The sequence below is a fragment of the Nyctibius grandis genome, chromosome 10 (genome assembly GCF_013368605.1).
Source record: "Nyctibius grandis isolate bNycGra1 chromosome 10, bNycGra1.pri, whole genome shotgun sequence".
Taxonomy (NCBI): Eukaryota; Metazoa; Chordata; class Aves; order Nyctibiiformes; family Nyctibiidae; genus Nyctibius; species Nyctibius grandis.
The window spans coordinates 29,397,798-29,418,301 of record NC_090667.1 but is presented as its reverse complement, the minus strand read 5'-3'; the positions used below and the strand labels follow the sequence as shown (position 1 = coordinate 29,418,301).

The 20,504-nt window shown below is 40.9% G+C and overlaps 1 protein-coding gene across 1 annotated transcript in view; it reads right to left on the bottom strand.

The window, feature by feature from the left end:
* The window catches only part of TAFA1 (TAFA chemokine like family member 1), a 328,857-nt gene that overhangs the window by 29,420 nt on the left and 278,933 nt on the right, over positions 1–20,504 (bottom strand). Inside the window, exon 8 of the mRNA XM_068409198.1 lies at positions 14,211–14,351. Coding sequence (XP_068265299.1) covers positions 14,211–14,351 — 141 coding nt within the window. The remainder of the gene's footprint in view (positions 1–14,210; positions 14,352–20,504) is intronic.

Here is a 20,504-nt window from a genome sequence, read left to right as displayed (position 1 = left end):
GACTGAGTGTAGAACAGGACCCTGTGGGTCTGCCCTCTCTCTGCTCCCCATGCTATATGCTTTTATCTCATCCTTCACAGGTACAGTAACAGTGATCTGAACAGTGTATGTCTTTAATCTATTTAGTTACTGCACACTCTTTCAGGTTTCTAAGAAAGATAAAAATTCCAAATGTTTGAGGTTATTTACTGGATCCAGTATTACCTAACACAGCAAGTCTGCTCCCACTCTTCAGCGTAACCTCTCTTCACTCCTGTGTTGCCCACAGCCCAATTTTTCATCGTTTCTTTACACGAAGCCTCTGCTCTTGCCCTTGCTGGATGCCTACCTTGTTTTGCAGCATAAACTACTAGATTGCAGTTCCTTGTTAGACTTCAGAGTGCAAGTATAGCCCCCTTGGCCTCTGCAAAACTCCTGGCAAGAACCTCTCGACATCTATAGTGTTGTTTTCTTAGTGAAAAAACAAAGATAATACTGTAATAATTCCAGGCACCTGTCAGTTTTAGCTGAAAAATGTGGTAGGAAGCAGCAGCATCTCCATTCTTTGACATGTTGCAGTATGCCATGAAGGGAGCAAACACAAGGATAGACATAACCAAAATATGTTGTACAAGCAGGACACTACACTAACATAGCTGATTTATATTCTACAGAAAACTACATTTAGCAACACCTAATATTTCAGAAAAAGCTAGCAGCATAAGCACACGATCCGTACCCTGAGCACAGGGGTACTGCAGTAAGCCTTGCCCATAATTCTGCTCAAAACCTGTGGACTCAGCAGAGCCAGAAAGGAATCGGGCTGGCCCTTTTGCTGCTTCTGAGACCTGCCAGTGCTGTTAACGTTCCTGGCTACACATTTCCTCCAGGTCCATGACTACTAGACAGTCATATTTAGGAAGGGAAAGTAAAAAAGGAAGAACATCAGAATAAAAATGCAGCAAAATTCAGCAAAATGCAATTAGTACTTCCTAAAATGGCACCAAAAAAACAGAGCTGGCCATCACAACGGTGGCGAAGATGCAGTGAAACAGGTCATTAAGATCCAGTTGGTCCTTACAGGATTGCTACTAATGATGTACTGTTAAAATTGAAAGAGCACATTTATCACCTTGCATTTTTAGTAGCAGACAGCAATAGAGACCAGTGTGTTGTATTTGCTTCTTATCTCATACTGTGTAAAGCAGAGCCTAGCAAATGCTTCACTGTTAGCAATTTATTTGATTTAGGAATGTATTTTGTGTCCATGAACAACCTGCTCACTGACTGTGTTGATTACACTTTGGTTATTTTAGAACTATTTGGTGAAAAAATTTAAAAAGGGGACAGTTTGCTCTCCAGCTACTGTGGTAACATTTCAGGCATGAACTACTGAGAGTTTATTAGCTGGGTTGAAATCCTTCAGTCTAAACCACAGCCAATTTATTCCTGTAACACTACTTCCTCACAGGTCATCATCTGTATGGATTAGACTTGAGACCCAGAGGTTGTTTAAAACCATGAATTTCTATTGCTATTTCTATTGGTTTAATAGTAATCCAATAAAAAATTATTCTAATCCCCTTCTTCTTTTCAAATGCCAGACTATTTTTCTTTACAAGTATAGACAGGAAAGGGAAAAAAACTCTAATTAAAGAAGGTTAAATAATCAGGGCAGAAGTTCCTTACAGGGTTTAATACATAAAAGCATCACAGGCAGGTTTTTTTTCTATACTGAATATGTTTATTTTAACAGTTAGGCTGTAATATTTCCTGTGTTTCTGCCCCAGACTTCCATACCGCACCATATGCAGAGTCAGGGTAGTCTTTCCACACCGCCTCTACTGACCTTGATGAGACTGGCTTCCTTGCCTCTGAAGATCAGGAAAAAAAACCCACATTCAGTTCAGGCTGATCCTGGTACAAGTGGGAGAGCAGCTTCACAATTTGCCTTCTGATTCCCCAGGACCTACTCAGCCAAAACAGCCTGAAGGTGCGAATTGCCCACAGCTGCTCCCCACCATCAGCCTCTAAGGACATGGTCCCATCAAACCCGAGCTGGAGGCTCTCAGCCAGGGCTCATGCCTAATCACAGCTACTGGTTTTGGAAACTAGTACAGAGCAATGGGAGGCTGCCAACACTAACTTCCTAAAGGTTAATACTTACAACTACATTTTGGCTGATATTTTCAAAGCTGCCTAGAGGGAATGGATGCCCAGTCCCCATTAATTTTAATAGGAACTAGGCAGGCACAGTCCTTATGAGGCTCTGACTATTTCAGCCTATTACTGTCGGTGACATAAGGTTTGATATTGCAGGAGGCTGATTACCTGCTGGGAGCACTGAAGCTAATGCAGCTCCTGTATTTTGGCTTGAAAATTCAATATGCAAAATGCATGAAGAGTGTGGCTATGCTTACCATAAATAATGAGTTTAAAATGAAAGTGGTTCACACAGAAAGAGCCTAACCCAAAGCTTGTTCCAAATGAGTGTTCCTGATTATCTCAGAAATATACTGATTCAATGCAGCACACGCTTGCAGGAGTTTTCACTAGAGGCCTTTGCATAAGGGTTGCTACTTTGGAGCATAAGCTTCTAACCTCCTTTGTCAATTTATTCCTTTTATTAGGAATCTGTATCAGCTTTCAAAAGGTTTTCAGTGCCAGTAAACAGCAACAGTAAAACACAGATCTGGGTGGTATGTAATTATATTTGAATTTTAGGAATTCCAAAACCTCCCCCATTCATTTTATTTACCAAACCTGACTACACACAATACATTTAGACCATGTCCATTGCAATCACAGATCATTTCTGATCATAGTTTCCACCCTGCCATGTGTTAATGAATAAACTCAGCTGGGAAATCTGCAGAAACTTGAAATGATACATTTTGCTAGAATCCCCACTTGTGGGCACCAGGGGTCATTTGAAGAACACAAGCCAGGTAGCAAGGCTATAATTTAGTTAATTTGTGTTTGCAAATGCTTTTTTTTTTTGCAATGACCACACAGAACTTACAAGCACTGTTTCAGAGGAGTGGTAGAAATGGAAGTCCAGCATTGCCATTTCCAACAAATAGATTAAAAAAATCTAAGTCAATACTTACAATGGAGAATTAATTGTTTCCACTGCTAAAACTGATTTAGCAGCACATTATTGCAAATAAATGTTAAAAAAAAAATCAAAGTTGGCCAATCAAACAATAAAAAATTACTGTATCAAACAAAGTCAAAGTGTAACTAAAGACTTCAAAATAGGATGAAACTTTTCCATATATCTGCTTGGCAATTTTTTCCCTCCTTCTTTTATTAATAAATTCACAACATCAACAAAACATTTTTGTTTTCAGAAATTGCATTTCAAAAACCATCACACAACCCTCCCAGACTTTACCCTTTAGTTGGTATCAAATGCAGCTGCCTGAAAACTAACGTGATTTGTTTGTTAGAAGATTTTTTTTTGACAGATTGAATCAATTCTTGCTATATTAAAGACGAAGCATATATGCAGTTGGTTGTGTCTCTAACACACAAATGAATTCTTGAGGCTGCTCTACAGCTCTTTTTCTTGACCTGCGTCAATCTGCAGCACCTCCATCGTTCACCAGTGTGCTGCAGTGTTATTTTATCAAATAATACTAATTTCTTTGCCTTTTGTGGGTATGGCAAAAGACACTGGAAGTCTGCAAAATTAGCTGGCATCCCTACTGGGAAGCTGTTGCCAACCTCCTCTAAGAGTTAGGACTGTTCTTCTAATTTCTAACCTACATTTAACGATGGCGAGTTTATATCTATTAAACCCTCCACTGTTTCCTTAGTCTTTCTCCATTTCTGGTGACCACACACTGATCTGACACCGGATTCATACTCCTTCATCCTTTGCTTTGCCGTCCTACAACTATTCTCTCTCAATAGAGGTTGCTCATACTCCTGAGTAGCAAAACCTTCCTCCACACTTGGGCCCCCAAGTTAATTCTTGTCCTTTTTTGAAGCCGAGTGGCCAGAACTGCACATCCATCCCAGGAAAGGACCCACCACTGTGCTACAGAGAAGCATTACGCTTCTCCAGCTCTGCCACAGATGCCTTGCCTGATTCCCTGCCTGACATTCAGATGAACCAAATTCATCACAATACACAGACAAACAAGAGGAATGAATAGCACCAGTGCAATAACGAGGCCAGGCCTTTGCTACCGAGCTGAATCCCAGAGGAAACACAACCTGCCAAAAACTATACGGATTTTCTTCTTTACTGCTTCGTTCCCGTGCTCTGTGGTTCAAAGCAGTGGTCACCCTCTTTTCCCTGTACTGCTCAGAGCAAGAGGTATCTGTGTCCCTGGATAATGATCTCACTAATGTGATACAAGTGTTCATTACACTAACGGCCTTTGGGTTTTTTTATTTAACAGGGACTATAGGTGCTCTTGTTTTAAACTGTGTTCATCCAGTTAGCTATTTTCAAGAGGAGGAAAGGAAATTTCCAAAGGAAATAGAGTTCATTTGATATTTGCATAACTATATTACATACAACTGCATTTGATGGTATTTTGTGGAGGGGTCTGGAGAAAAAGGAGAGGGCACTTTGTAATAATAAAACCAATAGAGAGAGATGTTTTCTACTCTCATTTGAGTTAATGGGAGATTTGCCATTGTCCTCAGCTAGGACAGTGTCATTTGCTTCTCAATTTCACTCCTGAGTAATGGTTTGTGCTGAAGTTTCACCTTGCTGTTTGTGAGTTCTGGGTGCATTAGGAAGATAAAAAAAAAATGTACTGACCATGCACATGCATCTTGAAAAGTCTGCTGTATGCTTGCTGCCTAGGAATTGTAATCAAAAGGAAATGATTACACAAGACCACATATTAAAAACAATCCATCTGCCTGCAGAATAGGTTTTATGTACTAATGACACAGGGCAGAATGCTTAAATTGTAGAGCACAGCTCCTTTCCACACTGCTGTGTTTTGCATGATAGTTTCAAAAGGGAGAGGCAGCACTTTTTAAATATTATTGAATTTTGCCAAACTACATCAGCACTTGTGCTTGCTTAACCTTGAGCAGTTATTGTAGTAAACTGAATGGTCTATGGAAACAACTCCCAAAGAGGAATAATGCTTTCTTTGAGATACTGGATTAGTAAACTGCTTTCTGACACCTACGTATAGAGACCTGTTCCAAAATCTGCAGGCTATGTATGTGCTGAATAGCACTCTTCCTCAGCAGAAATTCTAAGATTTGAAATAAATCCCTCGCTTGCAATGTACTTATTTGATTCCTAAATGTAAGGCAATTCTGCAACGTTAATGCATGAAAACCACCCAGAAAAGACTGTGGGCTGACAAACTGCTGAGGGGTTTGGGTCCTGCAGCTACCTGGCTGTATTCTGAGAGGAGGAGCTGGAAATGTGTCTGTGATCAAATTAATGGACAATCAATTCTCTGAAATCAATTAAACACTTGTTGCCCTGTCCGCCTCTAGTTGCACCAGATTAATTCATGTAGTTCATCACAATGGACAATCCCAGTGCTAAATTAGTGACTCTTATTTGAACTCACTGCATCAGTAAAAGGACTAACAATGTGTATTCTTCTTACGAAGATTTGGTCATTGTCTCTTTAAAATTTCAGTGTGTAATAACTTCAGGTTCTCGTCTCTTAATTTAAAGAGAGCACACTATGCAGCAGCATTTTCCATTTTTACTTAATCATCCACTTCTTTTGTGTGCAAATCCTAATCCTACAAACCACATTCAAGCCTTGTGAACTAGCTCCATGTTTACAGATAGAAGGTAGCTTTGAAATAAAAGAAAAAAAAAAGACTTAACGCTCTACAATGCTCTGATCATGTATTTTCTATACTGTATTAGAGACACCTGTAGACAAGCAGCATTTCACAGCCCTGGTGCACTGAAAATACAGTATCCGATGCAGCAAAGATGTACGACATGAATTTATGCAGAATTAGCCATCAAGTCATACAGTCTTTCCTGGCAGAGAGATATTATCATCTGAATTACCGCAAAGATTTGGTGTAAGGGGATACAGCACAGTTACTAACCTGACCTTAACATTTCTCTAAGCAACTCTTGGCCACCAATTAGCTGAACGCTGGTCCCAGATATTCCGTAAAGCTGAAAAGCAAGGATTAATAGCCAGTAGCCATTCTGTTCATTTTCCTAGGCTCAACAAACCATGTCCTCATTTGGCACAACCAGCAGGTCTTTCTGGATTTCAGGAGACACTTTACACCATCTGAAAGTCTGTCACTGGGTGCCAAACCGCTTTCTGAATGCGTTTTGAATATTGTGCTAGGACCACGCACGTGTGCTTTGTTGCAGAAGACAGATAAACCCAGCGTTTGTTTAAAGGCATGGTGTAAAGGTTTAAACCTTTAGACCATTCCTGAGACCCCACACATCACTCCACACAGACGTAGTAAATGGTAGCAAAGCTCTTTCTCTTGCTGATGCCACGCAGGGCAGCTACAGACCAGGCTCCATATCTGCAGTGGCTGTGATAGATACGAATACATCAGGGGTCTTACACACAAGTCCCTCCTAGATACCCAGATCTTACTCTTCTGAGCTACTTCTGTGTTACCCCCCCAAGTAAAGCTTTTGGCTCTGACACACCGCTACTCACCCCAGCCTTGTGATCCCTTCTTGGACAGGCTTTTTCCACCTAGTTCCTGGCATTTGGAAATCTCTCCCTCAGCACTGCTGGATGACCGCTTGTTGTGAGAGGAGCTCCCCTTAGCATCATCGAAGCTTTTTTTTTCCCCCTACATCTGCCACCTGTAGATTTGCAGACAGGCCGCAGGGGACTGCTGCCCCTCTCCTGGGCTAATCTGGGCTGACCCAGGTAGATCTGTGTATGCAAAAGCTGCAAAAACCCCTTCTCTTGGTTGTTCTCCATGCTTGGCCAAGCAGCATGCCTGATCCTTACGCGACCTGAGCTGAAGGGGCTTGCCTGCACGGTCCTACCTGTGGCTTCACCCCTGCGAGGGAATTTTCTCTAATTTAGGCTTTCTTTTCCCACCCACCTTGTGTTTCTTTTCCCCTGCGGTGCCTGGTGCACCGGCGTGGCTGGCTGCCCTCCCTGCCTGCGCTCCCTGCCTCCAAAACCCCTTACCAGGCTCTTTCCAGTGCTGTGATTAACACTTAATGCTACCTATAAGAGGAGAACACTCCTACTGTTTTTCCACTTAGCCTCTAGCAAGCTTATTGCAAGTACTTTAGAGAAAGGTTACTTTCCTCTCTATGGAGGTGAAGTAATTATATGTTCCTGTGTGTCTTCACACTGCTACGTGGCCATGCCGTTCTTTAATTTCACCTCAAGGCTGCTGCTTGTGCACCTTGGTTTGCTGCGAAGGCTCTGCTCCCTCTGTGTCGGCACCGAAACCTGCCAGCTGGAGCCTGGAAAAATGACCACCCCTCATGCAGATGGAGATAGTGCCATGACTTACGGCTTTTTTCCCCCCTCTTAAAAAGCAGAAAAATAAAATGTTTTTCCTGCGGAAATTGGGATTTAAGTGAGCTCTCTGCACTTCATCAGGGGTGGATCAGTCAGCTGTTCTATGGGCTTGATATTAAAAAGGGTGGTTGTTTTGCTACGCAGGAAACCACAATGTCAATTGGAAAAGAAAGAAATATAAGACATAGGTAGGGAGATAAATTATAGCTGAGATGAAGATGTACTCACATAAACCCGCAGTCAGATGATCTCATTAGCTGCACCATCTTCACACCAGAAAGACATCATCATCTGTCTACTTCTCCCTAATGCCCGGTGGATGTTTGCATGCGGCACAAACAAATGCAGCCCTTGCTGAGAGATGGGGAAGTGCCTCACTCGGCAGCCCTCGCTGCAGACTTTGGCTCGGGTTGGCTACAAATTTGACCCTTGAATATCGTCCCTCTGTGTGTCTTAATTACTGGAAACATACGTACACATCGGAACAGTGCTGGGTGCTTTGATGTACTGCCCGTGGCAGGATGACTCTACAGTATGTGCACAGATATATGTGTGTATACACACAAATACATATGTTTGTACATATACTTGCTCAGGGAGCAGCATGGCCTCTCTGCTCACTGACGGTGGGGGTTCAGGAACTGTGCTCTGGCACAAAAGCTCACCCACCATCAGCAGGGTCAGGCACACACCTCCCCTCTGCTCCGTTCAGCCTCTGCCCTCCAGATTTGAAGGCAAACTGGTAATGAGAGCTGCTGTGCCTTGGTAAATGAACTAATTACTCTGCGTCATCACTGCCAGTTTTGCTTTTGCTCCCCCTGAAGTCAGCAGCTCTCAGGATCTCGCCGCAATTTCAGGGTGGCTGCAAGGGCGTTTCAAGAAGACATGTTTCTGGACAAAAGCAAAGTCTTAAAATATTCCAGTACACAGTTGGGCTTCTCTGTCTCTCTCTCCTTTTTTAATAGTGCACGTGATACGCTGTGAATTTTTTTTGAGCTTACTAAATGAATTTCAGTGGGGAACAGGCACAAATGAAATCATCTGAATTCACCAAATAAAAAAAATACAAGTCTTCTGCTCAGTTCCAGTGGTGCTGCAGAAGGACAGGGCTACAGATTTTCCCAGGAGTGTGGAATAATTCACTGAGCCTGGTCGTTATTCATATAGACAGTGCATTAATAATATGGGACCCTGAGATCTCTTCTTATTTAGGCCGAAGCACAGCTGCAAGGATGAGAAGCTGACTCCTTGGATTTCAAAAAGCATTTTTTCCTCCTTTCTTCAAGAAATAAGAATTGATTGAAAGTATTTTCACAGAGTGGAAAAAAAAGGCTTTCTGGTGATACCACCTAAAGTACACATTAGATAAATAGAAAACTATTGGCTTTGTGACTGTGAAGCATTTTCACTTGATGTAAGTGCTGATGGATACAGGATTATATCTAACAAAGCATTTACTAAGGACCTGACCCAAAGTCAATAGGAGTCTTTCATTTGACTCTACAGGGCTCGAATCCTGCAGTCACTCCAGGGAGAGCCAGGAAGTTTCTGTGTTTCCCATGCCCATCTCTTAGCTGGTGTGAGCTGGGGTGGCACGGGTGCTGTGGGAGGATGCCTGAGCTGAGCACCAGCTCAGGGACCCGTGAGGGGATATGCTACACCTCTGTACTGCAGGAACACAGGGCTCTTGAATTATGAATGCTCACTCTACAGCAGGCATCTTATCCATAATTTAAAAAGTAAAATAAATTAGCGCATGTCAACAGCGTGGCTGCACTTACTGTCTGCCCAAGGAGTGACATACCAGGAATGACCTTTTCATTTGCAGGTCCTGGGTGAGAGAAAGTAGGGCAAAGACCAGTAAAGGGAAAAAATGCTGATTAATGCTGTCCCCTCTCTGCTCCCACTATTGCACATGGAAAAATAAGGATGTGCAGTACCAACCATCCAGTAGCATGACTGGAGAGTTGTGAGGTGCTGGCCCAGAGAGGCATTAAAAGTCACAGTGCTCCCAATGGTCATTAAGATTTGGATTTAGTTTGTTAATGCTGTCCTGACAAAGTCTGATGTAAATTCACAGGGCCACATGGTGGCTAGTGATGGATAATCCTCAAACTAATAGAAATCTGAAGTATGTACATGCATGTTCATATTTCGTATGTTACAGAATGATTCGAAACTGGATGTGATCCAAAGCCAGTCTGGGAGAAGGGGAAATGCTGGATTAATTTCATTTTATTGTTCTGTATCAGTGAGTGATTTCCCTTTGCCCTGATGCATGACTAGTATAAAACAGGACAACAGCAGCCCATGAAGAGTTAAAACACTAGTCCTGTTCCCTGAGAGCTAATGCTTCCGTGTGTTACAGACAACATGGAATCGGATCATCCCAGATGTCTGGAGAGACCTTTCTTACAGGAATAATTTAGAGGGAGAGAGACTGCACAGCGTTTTAGTGGCACCTTCCTTTTTCCTCATTGGTTTTGAACAGTTTTAAAGCCACCTCATTTCCTAAAAGCACTGGTAACATGCAGAACCAGCATGAAAGTCCCTTTGTGACTGATTTCAAAAGCCAGTGCAGGTGCTTTGCTGTTATTCCATACTCTGTGGTCCAACAAATTTCACAGATAATTGTGCAAGAAATATTGAGGTTGCCTCTGAAAGAGTTTAAAAAAGACTGGAAGAAGATTGAAGAAAACGGAACAGAAAAATTCAAGCATTAAAAAAATGTGTGTCTGAGACCATCATTGACTCTAACACAGTAAACTTCAGTATAGATGAAAAAATTATGTATTATTTAAAGGCATTGAAGAATATATGGAAATAACCACCCACTGACTGTACAGAATGGTTCAATACCACTGTAAATGATACGGTACAAAGCACATTATTCACAGTATAAAAGTGACAGTATTAAAATTATAAATATCTTGTATTCTTATTACATTTTTATAGCAATCATATGATGTATTAGAACTGAGAGAATATTATCGGAGCTTTTCTGCTAATATTTACTCAGTAACCCCATGGGCTCACTTGGCCTCTGTTCCCACCTCCTTCACATTGGCTATTTGTGACCAGTCCTATTTACCGATATCCTGGAAGGAATGTGGGCAGCCGCTGTAAAGTGCGGAAAAAGGGATCCTCTCAAGTTGCTGTAACAAAAATGAAGTAAATCCATTTGGGACTTGCTCTGGAGAGGTATTTGCGCAAATGGAGAAAATAATAACAGCCATGACAGAGAGCTGAACAGACTGATGCCCAGGGTATGTGCTACTGCCAAGTGGCATGCAAGATAAATTGTAGGGAGAGAAGGGAATATTTAAAACCATCCTTCAAAAAAAAAAAAAGACCTTCAAGTAGTGAAGGGAATCATGAAAGTAAATGTGCAACAGAAGAAGCAAAGAAACAGAAACTGCCATCTCTGTTTCATGACAAGATTTGGCTTTTGTTTTGCTCTCACTGTTGCTACTACATAATTCATTGGTGATTGAGGCAGGTTTTAGGACAGTGTCTACTGAATGAGCCGCAAGGAATAATTTATAACTTCTGAGGCTGCCACAGCCTGGCCTCACTATACTTTTTTAAGATGAGGTTCCAAAGAAAAAGTTTGCTGGACTTGGCAGAAAGTGATGCTTGGGAATACACTGCAACTTCCCACCCTTCATAGTACAAATAACATGGCCTGAATTTCAACTCATTCAGGAAGAGGACTGCATACATGAGTCCTGCGTACTATGATGGTGTGCTACCCATGATGAGATCTCGCAACAAGAGGACAAAAGGACCATTTATCACCTCTGATACTTATTAAAAAGGTTAAGCTGACTCCTACGCATAATTGTATTCTCTCTTAAACTGAAAACAAAGCTAGCTCTCCACACAGTCCCACCCATGCAGCTCAGTTCTGTCCCAGAGTAATGGCTGGTAGGAGTGGAAGGCAATGCAATCTCTCCTCTGTAACATGAACTCAAACTGTCAAAGCATCAGCCTTGATGAGTTGTTTTCTGATGAAATTGGACTGAGAAACACCAAAAGCTTGATTCTCATCCCATTAAGTCACAGTTTGGCCAATGGTATGAAAAGGGCAAGACTGAGGTTCAGCTTGTTTTATACACACTGCTAAATAGCCATCAGGTGGAGGTGGCTGGAGGCAATAATCAACCACAGATGGGAGTCAAACTGCTAACATGGGATCTTCCAGTCCTTGTCACCTCTTCAAGGTGATTAGTCTGTTTGGGCGTGAGTATACTGCTGTACCTGAACACCCACGGATTTTTTAACTAATGGACTCAAGCAAGCTTTCTTAGTGACGGATTACGGCTTGAAATCATATACAGTGTAAAACCCAGTGTGAGATTAAATGGTCTTAATTCTTTCAATATGGTATGTAAAGAAGATAAGAAGTTGCAGATGACCTTTTGAAATGTCCTCATGTACAGAAGAAACAGCAAATCCCAGATCTTCGTGTGAGTTAGAGTACTGACGTCAATGGGACTCCCATGGGAAGTTTTGGGAGCTTGCCTTAGCAAGAACAGAACCACTAAATAGGTCAAAGTTTTGACTTAAAACAGGTCAGTATGTCGAAAGTAACAAAGCAAAGTTTGGGATAAAACAAAGGCCAAAGAAAATGCCCCTTCTATTAGTTTTTACGAGCAGCATACTGGGCTTTTGAACAGTTCACCAGCCATCTACAAAAGAAGCTATGGGCTGACTACAACAACTAAACTTGAAAGGGGAAGACACTCCTTTGTAGTTCACGTTTGCTGGCTTTGAAGACATTGTGAGTCTTACCAGTGACTTCAATGGGACTAGCTTTGCACTTTTATATTAGCCATTGTTTTATCCTTACTCCTTTCAAAATTCCAGACAATAACATTTCTTTTTATTGTAATCCTGACAGAGCAATTAGGCTCCACTCCACACCTGCACCCGACTTTTTTTCTTAACACAGCATTCTTTGAGCTCCTCTTCTCTGAACAGAATTATGAGATCTGAATTAATGATGTCTCTCTGCTCTATCCTGTGCCTCTGTTCTTCTTTAATTCTTGTTATCTTATTCCTGTTCTTCTTTATGTTCTTCATGACCTGCTGAAGAACATTAAATTCTTCAAGGCTTGTACATCTGATCTTCGGTTAAGACCAGCTGTAGGTTTCACCTATGGTTTTATGATTGTGCTTAACAATTAAAAAAAAAGCTTTTTATCAAAGTAATTAAGCAATAACAGCATGACAGAACGTGCATTAAAGCGTAATCATTCACAGGTGCATTCATAGCATGTTTTTAGTCACAAGTTCAGAAGCTGAATCACATTCCCAATATAACAACATATGAAATACTGCCTCATAATTTAAAGATTTGAAAGTGTTTTTGAAATAATAACATGTTTTCTTTCTACCTTTAGTATATAAACTGGATACATACACACCACAAATACTTGCGGAGAAAACATGAGGTTCTCATCCCTCCAGGGCACCCTCAGTCTCTCATCTGTTTGGTATTGAACGTGCAAGCCTCAGAGCTTTGTCTGCACAATCCTCCAGTCCACAACACTCACTAATACTCCTGTCTAACTTTGGGCTACAACTGGACCACCCCTGCTCCCTTGCTAGTGCCTTTGCAGCATGTGATTGAGGAAAAGTACCCAGAAGAAACCGTTTTTCCTAATGTTTGCTTGTACAACTCCCCCCTCGCACTCACTTGGGGGGAAGCTGAATACCAAATGACAGACCCAAAGAGGAAACGTTGGGTGCTTCCAAAACCTGCAGCTATGCCGCCACCCCTGGAACTCCAGCCATGAGACGGATGAGGAGAGCCCAGGGCTGAGCCCACCGTGACTCCAGCCAAAATGACCCTGAGTCTTCGAAGCACCTTTGTGCTGGGGGGTGGTATAAACAATGGCACCAGATGTTTACCATAAAGAATAGCAAGGAATTTTTACAAGATACTCTATTTCACAAAGCTGCTGCACAGAGGGATTCTGCAACACAGAGCAGCTTGTTTGGGAAGGGTAACTAATGGGATTAGTACCATTTACTCCCCATCTTCTTACGTGATTTATATTTTGCTAAGCACTTCCAAGCTGCGGCTCTGTCCCTGAATGCTGCATGGTTTCAACCCTGCAGCAGTGGTAGGGGAGCCACAGAGAGAAATACACCCTGTGGAGCTAGACCTGATATGAAACCCAGACACAAATAACATGGTGCTTTTCCTTCAGCAAAAAAATCCCCATGACAAGAAACAGTACCAGTGATTTCAAAAGACAAAGATTTTTTCCTAGCTTTCTGTAATGTTTGTTACAGGACAAGACCACAGGATAAATTTATTTATCTTTTTTTGCCACTGACTTTTGAAATGGCTAATCAAATCAAAATGAATGGCTGTTGTCCTTTGAAATATTTATGAATCAAAACTAATGTGGCACCAGGGGGACCCTGTGAAGAGACGCAAGGGATAATGTCATCCAGTTATTTATTAAGGGCTTGATCCTGCCACAGAATCTGTTGTACTTATCTAAGTGCCTGTCCTGAATGCTATACTCTCATTTTTGTGAGTAAATATAACGTGACACGTGCACAGAACCATGCACTAATGTAGCAGGCAAGGTGTGAAAATGTATGCCTATGCTTATAGATATTTCTCTTTTGTTAAATAGAGAACACAACAAAGTTCCTATGCCTTTATGTTCTATAGACTTAAAGCTATTTACTGGATGGTACACAAACAGAGACATATATACAGGAGGAGCTACTTGCCATCAACACAGGAAGGTCTGTTTCTTGTAGTCCCAGCCACTTTCCCAGGTAGACAGGAGCATTTTACTGTTTGTGATCTTTCCTCAATTCGATTCTTATTACAGCATCTGTGTGCTGCTATAACTTCACACGTTCCTCCTTCTGGCAAAAAAAGAAAAAAGAAAAAAAAGAAAAAAAGAAAAAGAGAATATTGACACTCTGATTAGGAAGAGCAGCAGTGGCTAATCAAAGCACCCAGGCGTGCTCCTGTCTGTGCCTCTGCACAGCTGCTATACAGGTGGGATTACAATGTTATCTCTCCCACTACGCGTGCTCCTGAATAAGCCAAGTGCTGCTATACTTCAGTTTTAACAGAAAATGTAGATAAATGCCCCTCTACAGTAGATGTAACTTGCCTGTCTTATATTAGAAGATTCTCTGACATCAGCAGAATTTTTGCCTAAAAACCAGCTGTGTCAAGGCCTGGGCCTGAAGAAATGTAGGTAAGATACTACAGTAAATGTGCAACAACTGTTGGCTGATTTTATGCTTATAATATTGTAGGCCTCTTCCCCCAGATATTCTCTCTTACAAGGACAGGGGCTAAGGGAATCTATCCAGAAATAAGCTTTTTCTCCAAATATTCGATTCTATGCCAGTACTCAGCCCTTAAGGCATGACAATCAGCCTCTCCAAATTACAGGATGGTCCAACAGCACTTTCCTTTGCTACCCCACCCACTACATTGGCAGTTTTAAGGCAGAAAACATTCCCATTGTGTGCAAGGTCACCAGGCTTTATTTGTCTTCTCCCTAATTGTTCTTTATGAACATTTGCAATTGTTTGATTAGGTGGAGAGCACAAAGGAGTGATAGACAGATAGATGGTGGCTTAGGGTTTATGAATACTTGGTGTTTGTGGCATATGCTACACACAGAAATGAAGTGTCAAGTGTATTATTCCCATTCACCTTAGCAGTGCAGTGCAAGGAGATGGGACACCACAGTGGGCTAATGCACTGCCCAAGTAATTTCTTGATTCCTCAGTTCAGATTGTACTTAGCTCATAATCACCAAGTATTTAATAGTGCCAGTCTGTTCCCCACAGATATTTGGCTACTTTATGAAACTGCAGCATAAATTTGGCAGGATTTTTTAAAACTTAGTACAAAACATCATGCACAGCCTACTAAAGAGCAGGATGTGGAAGGTTTTCTAGAAAAGCATTATTACTTTATGCCACTATGAAATGCTAACTGTACATTGCTTTTACTATAGCATAAAAAGCATTATTCCTGTCTTTGGCTTTCACTCTTTTTGAAACAACTTTGAGAGCTCTTGAACACTACACTAACCCTGCAGCCAGGTAGCAGAATAAGCAGTGTGGAGATGCTGATCCATGTCTGGCTGTGAACAAGGGCTTTTGGAAGAGGTCTGGAAGTCCAGTGGCATCTCCCTGCACAGGAGCGACTCGTGTTACCTGGTGATTCTACAAATGTGGGATTTCTGTAGTGAAGCACTGGAGGAGGTGGGCAGGGAGGAATCTCCCCTGACTGTCTGTTGTTAAGGTCATATGGTGGTGTGCTGTAAGGTGTACCCGCAGTATTAAGTGGTAAAAAAACTACCAATGAACAGGGACTCCCCATAGTGTGGAAATGTTTTATAATATTAAATTTTCAAACCTCACTGACCTTCCAGGGTGAGTCAGCGGATGAAAGCTTGTGAACATCCATTAGGGTAAATGAGCTTAAGTTGCGCGGTCATGGGGTTAAGCACTGATGAGTTTGCAAGCACGAGGCAAGACTAACTCTGCAGTCAGTATTTAACTCATCTGGAGAGAAATGCTGCTTCATATATTAGTTATTAGGTGCATTTGGCCTGCTGACACAAGCTTTTTGAAAGCCAATAGGTGCCACAGAAGAGAGATTCCCAACAATTCAGAAAGCCATCATCTGACAAACGGTCTTTTAAGTGTCTCTTAGGAGTAAGAGGAATTGTGACAATCAACTCAGCCCCAAACGCTTGTATTTTTCTATGAAGTAATTCTTCAGATAAACTCCCTGTTCCCCCATCCAAATCATATTGAAAGCAATGAAAAGATTCTCATTGGTTTAATTCATCTTATGGTCATGCCCTAAGAGAAGAAAGATTTGTGATTTTATTGATTGCAGCCTCAACAATAAAGATAATGTATGCAGTAATAAGCTTTTCTGACTTTGGACTACATAGACTGTGTGGTAAATATCTGTGAATAAGCTAAATGCTTAATTTTGTCTATTAATTTGCTGTATGAGGACTAATAACCACATGAGCTAGTCTTGCTTATTTGGTTATCTGTCCAAAATAATGAGCTGTGGTGGATGAGCTTTATAACACCTTAAATTGTTATGTGGAAGCTCAAGTTGCTGCAGCAAGAAAGAATTTAACTCAAAGTGTATAGTTGTTTAGCAGTGGCAAAACATAATGAACCTATAAAAGCAATGAAAAAACACTTTTTTTCACCACTAGACAGTTAAGTACATTAATTGGAACTTTTATCTGCATGGACTATTACTGTAATGCAAACAATAATAACAACAAGAATAAAAAGACCTTTCCAAATGCTGACACAGAAGAAAAATTCCGTCTCACATGGAGAAAGTTCTGCATGTTACACATCCTATTTTCCTGGAAAATTTCTTACGTGGGATCAGATTTTTCCATTAAAGCATGTTTAGCCTATGAGTGACTACCAGACAGCATTGCATGCAATGTGTTTTGCTGGTATATATTTTACCAACCATGCATATACATATTAGACGTTTTAAAACCATTTACAAAATGGAAATAAATAGAGATAGCCAGATAAATACAAATGGATGCAGTGAGACTAGGAAAAAACCTCATTGAAAAAGCACACTCTCGATTACATTATTCACAGAAGTATATATACCACAAATATACTGGGGGGGAGGTTCAACTTAAATCTCTATTTCAGCTGTACAAATGCCAGAACAAGTTAGAGCGGGGACAGGAACATGAATCAGTCTTCAGTTTCCACTGGAAAAAATTTAACATGTTCAGATGTATAAGTGAAGTACCTTTTTATTCTGTGATTTTTATGTTTTATTTCCAACTTTCTTCTTTTTTGGGGGGGGGGAGGGAGAGTGCCAAGAAATGCTGTAATACCAATATCTGAGGACTTCTGCTCCTGAGCCAGTGATTTTTTCTCAATGCTTCTTCTAGATTCTGGGAACACCTGGAGAGATGTTACAGTGCTGAGAGTCCTGAAAAAATGTGAATCATTGACCTCATAGGCTGTGAGTGCAGCAAAAGTTTAAATTCTTGTCACAAAGAACAGAAACGTCTTTTTTTTTTGGAAGTTTATGGTCTATTGAGCTACGGTAGCTTCTGGCTTTGTTTCCACAATAACAGCTTCATCCAACTCATTCAAGTCAACAGGGGATTTGCCATTGATCTTAAAAGGAGAGGAAAGGGCCCTAAAATCCTCTAAGTAAGTGTCTTCTGAATGTTTTGTTGACAGTTACCTTTCATGAAGTGGCTGCTTTACCCACCTGGCAGGAAAAAATAGCTTGTTTTTTTAATTCCCTCCAAGAAAATCAGAAAAAGATTAGAAATGGAACAGGAACTTGCAAATCAGGAATAGCTTTGCTCCGTCTTCAAGAAGCTTCAGAGATGAATGAAAATGTCCTAACATGACTCATATCCTCTTCACACCAAACATTAGCAGGACTTGATAGTAAGAACAGCTGACCCTTTCTGACCGCTCAGTTCACAGGATGCCCTCAACTTTGCACGAAGGAAATGTGATGCCTACCAAAGCAAGAGGGACAGAATTGGCTGCTGGGAAGGATTCTGGGCTGTTGAAGATGGCGACTATCTGTGGCATTACAGCTCTGCTCATACTACCTAGCCTTTCAGAAGTCTTTGTTTTGCATAGGCTTAAAATATGAAACAGTAGAAATTATCCATCATTCTTACTGTAAAACAGGGACGACTTTGTTACTCCTCCAAATGGTTTAGTTCTAATTGAAGGACACTAAATTCCTGAAAAACATGTTCATTTTTATTTCTGTTATAAAGCCACCTTGAGTTTACACACCGCAAAGTGAAATATTTTATCATAAGTAAGAACCTACTGTGGGTGGCTGTGATTTAAAATATCTAATCATCTATAGGGGCTGAGTGCATGCCTGGCAGAAGCCAAAAAGCCATCTTCTAGTCATCTCTGTTTTTTATATCTCTAGCTGAGAGGTAATAATAAAAGCATATTTTGCATTTCAAAATTATAAGTTGCCTCTGTATTCTAGCTAAGCCTGAACCTATCAGTAAACAAACATAAAAAAGGCAAACAGCAGTACTGATTTGTGTTATACATTGTGGAAGTCATTAACTATGACTCAGGTAGCAAAACTTATACGTTTTCTCTTTGACAGTGATGACAATTTAATATTATTTGACTCTGCTGAGTTACACGGAGCATCCTGCAGCAATGAGAGAGGTTGTTTATCACAATGATAAACATGTTTTCATTTCCTCTTTGGCTGCATGTATGTGATCAGAAGTCTAAGGCCATCAAGAATTCACTTATTCTGGCCACCAGGCAGACATTAAGCTATTCAGGACCATCTGTGCTTGAAATGAGTTCCACATAATGGACCTTCCTAGGGCAGGTCAGTCATAATGAATGCATGTGTGCATGAATGCATGAGCAAAGCACCGCTTAGGTGAGACTTCTTGGGTTGTTTGGCGGAGGCACAGACGGTTGATAGATAAGATATGCCTTTCTTTTGGGGGTCATATGCCCAGTGATTTTAGAATTCAGATCCTCTGTTACATTCGCTTCTATCTCATCGTCAATGCACCACGCAACATAACCCAGCTGAAGGTTGTTGTAAGAATTTGTTCATGTTACTTGCAAAAAAATAGCAATATCCAAATTCTGTCCCTGTTACACCATAAGCAACCCACCATGGGAATATAAGCAGGGGAAATCATATGGACCAATTCTATCAAGATTTCCAGACTGGTTTTCCTAGCTCTGTTTACTTATACAGCCTCAGCTAGACAGTCTATGTTCCAGTGTTGTCATCCTGTTTGGGGTCATATACCCAGTGATACTCTGATAAATGCTTAAGTATATGCAGATGTTGCTAGACCTAAAAGATCAGAGAAAACTTTAAACAGAATTGAAGTTCTTCAGACTTCAAGCAAATGTTTAACAACATGACAGTAAAAATTCTTCAGACACTTGAAGACTTTCTGAAAAAGTGCCTACAGAAACTAATGGTTAAAAAATTTGCACCCTTGCCACCTCATGTCTTTATACAAACAACCTAGAGAAAGAAAAGGCAACTCTGCGAGAGCCATTTTTACATTTGCTAAAAAGAATTCAGTTTTGGGGGCTGCAGTTTGAAGAGTTTGCAGTTTGAATAAGCTTTGGAAACTTCCCAGGTGTAATTAATATATTCATAAGCTTTAATCAAAATGTTTATGCCAGCTAATGTGCCAGAACTACAGAGTACGCTGCACTCGGGGGAAAATACTATACTTTACTTTACTTTAAGAAATAATAAGCCACTACTATGTTACTTACAAAATAACATTTTTGCTTCTGATGGGAATATGTAACGGATGGAAAAACAAAGTCCCATGCTACTCCACAAGCCACCTCGTAAGTGAACAAATAAAAGATTCCTCATAGCCACAATGCAATTAGACTCCAATTTTTGTTTTACCTATAATCCACTGACACCATGTATCTGCTCCAGAAGGAAAAGGATCAAGCTTACAGGATGCATTTCTGCACACAGAGGAGTGTGCATCTCTGTGCATGGAGAGTGACAATGGCTGCAGAGCAATCAGACAGGGCTTAGGGTTTTTACCCATTTTTATAAGGTCGAGGCTAACTCCAACTCAGCTGCCAGCATGCCATCAGTTCCCATGAAGTTACAAAACAGTTGAATTTGGCCCATGAACTTTAAGTAGCACAAAGGTACCATTAAAAAATGGACCCAAGTATAAAAAGTTAGCATCAAGCCATACTTCATTCTTTCCCATTATGATAACTGATATAAATAGATTCACGGGCTACTCATTATATATGGAGTTACAGTAACTGTGGGAATTTGTAATGCACCACACATGCTCCACAAGCCTCCTGGTTGTATACTGAAAGTTTTTTGCCCAGTGGATCAGAATAGACTGCAGTGGTCTGTTCCCTAAATTTATATTTATATCTTCATTAATATTCAGTATTTTTATTGTTCATTATGTGGGATATATATTATTTTCAGTCTGGGAAGGCTCTATGCAA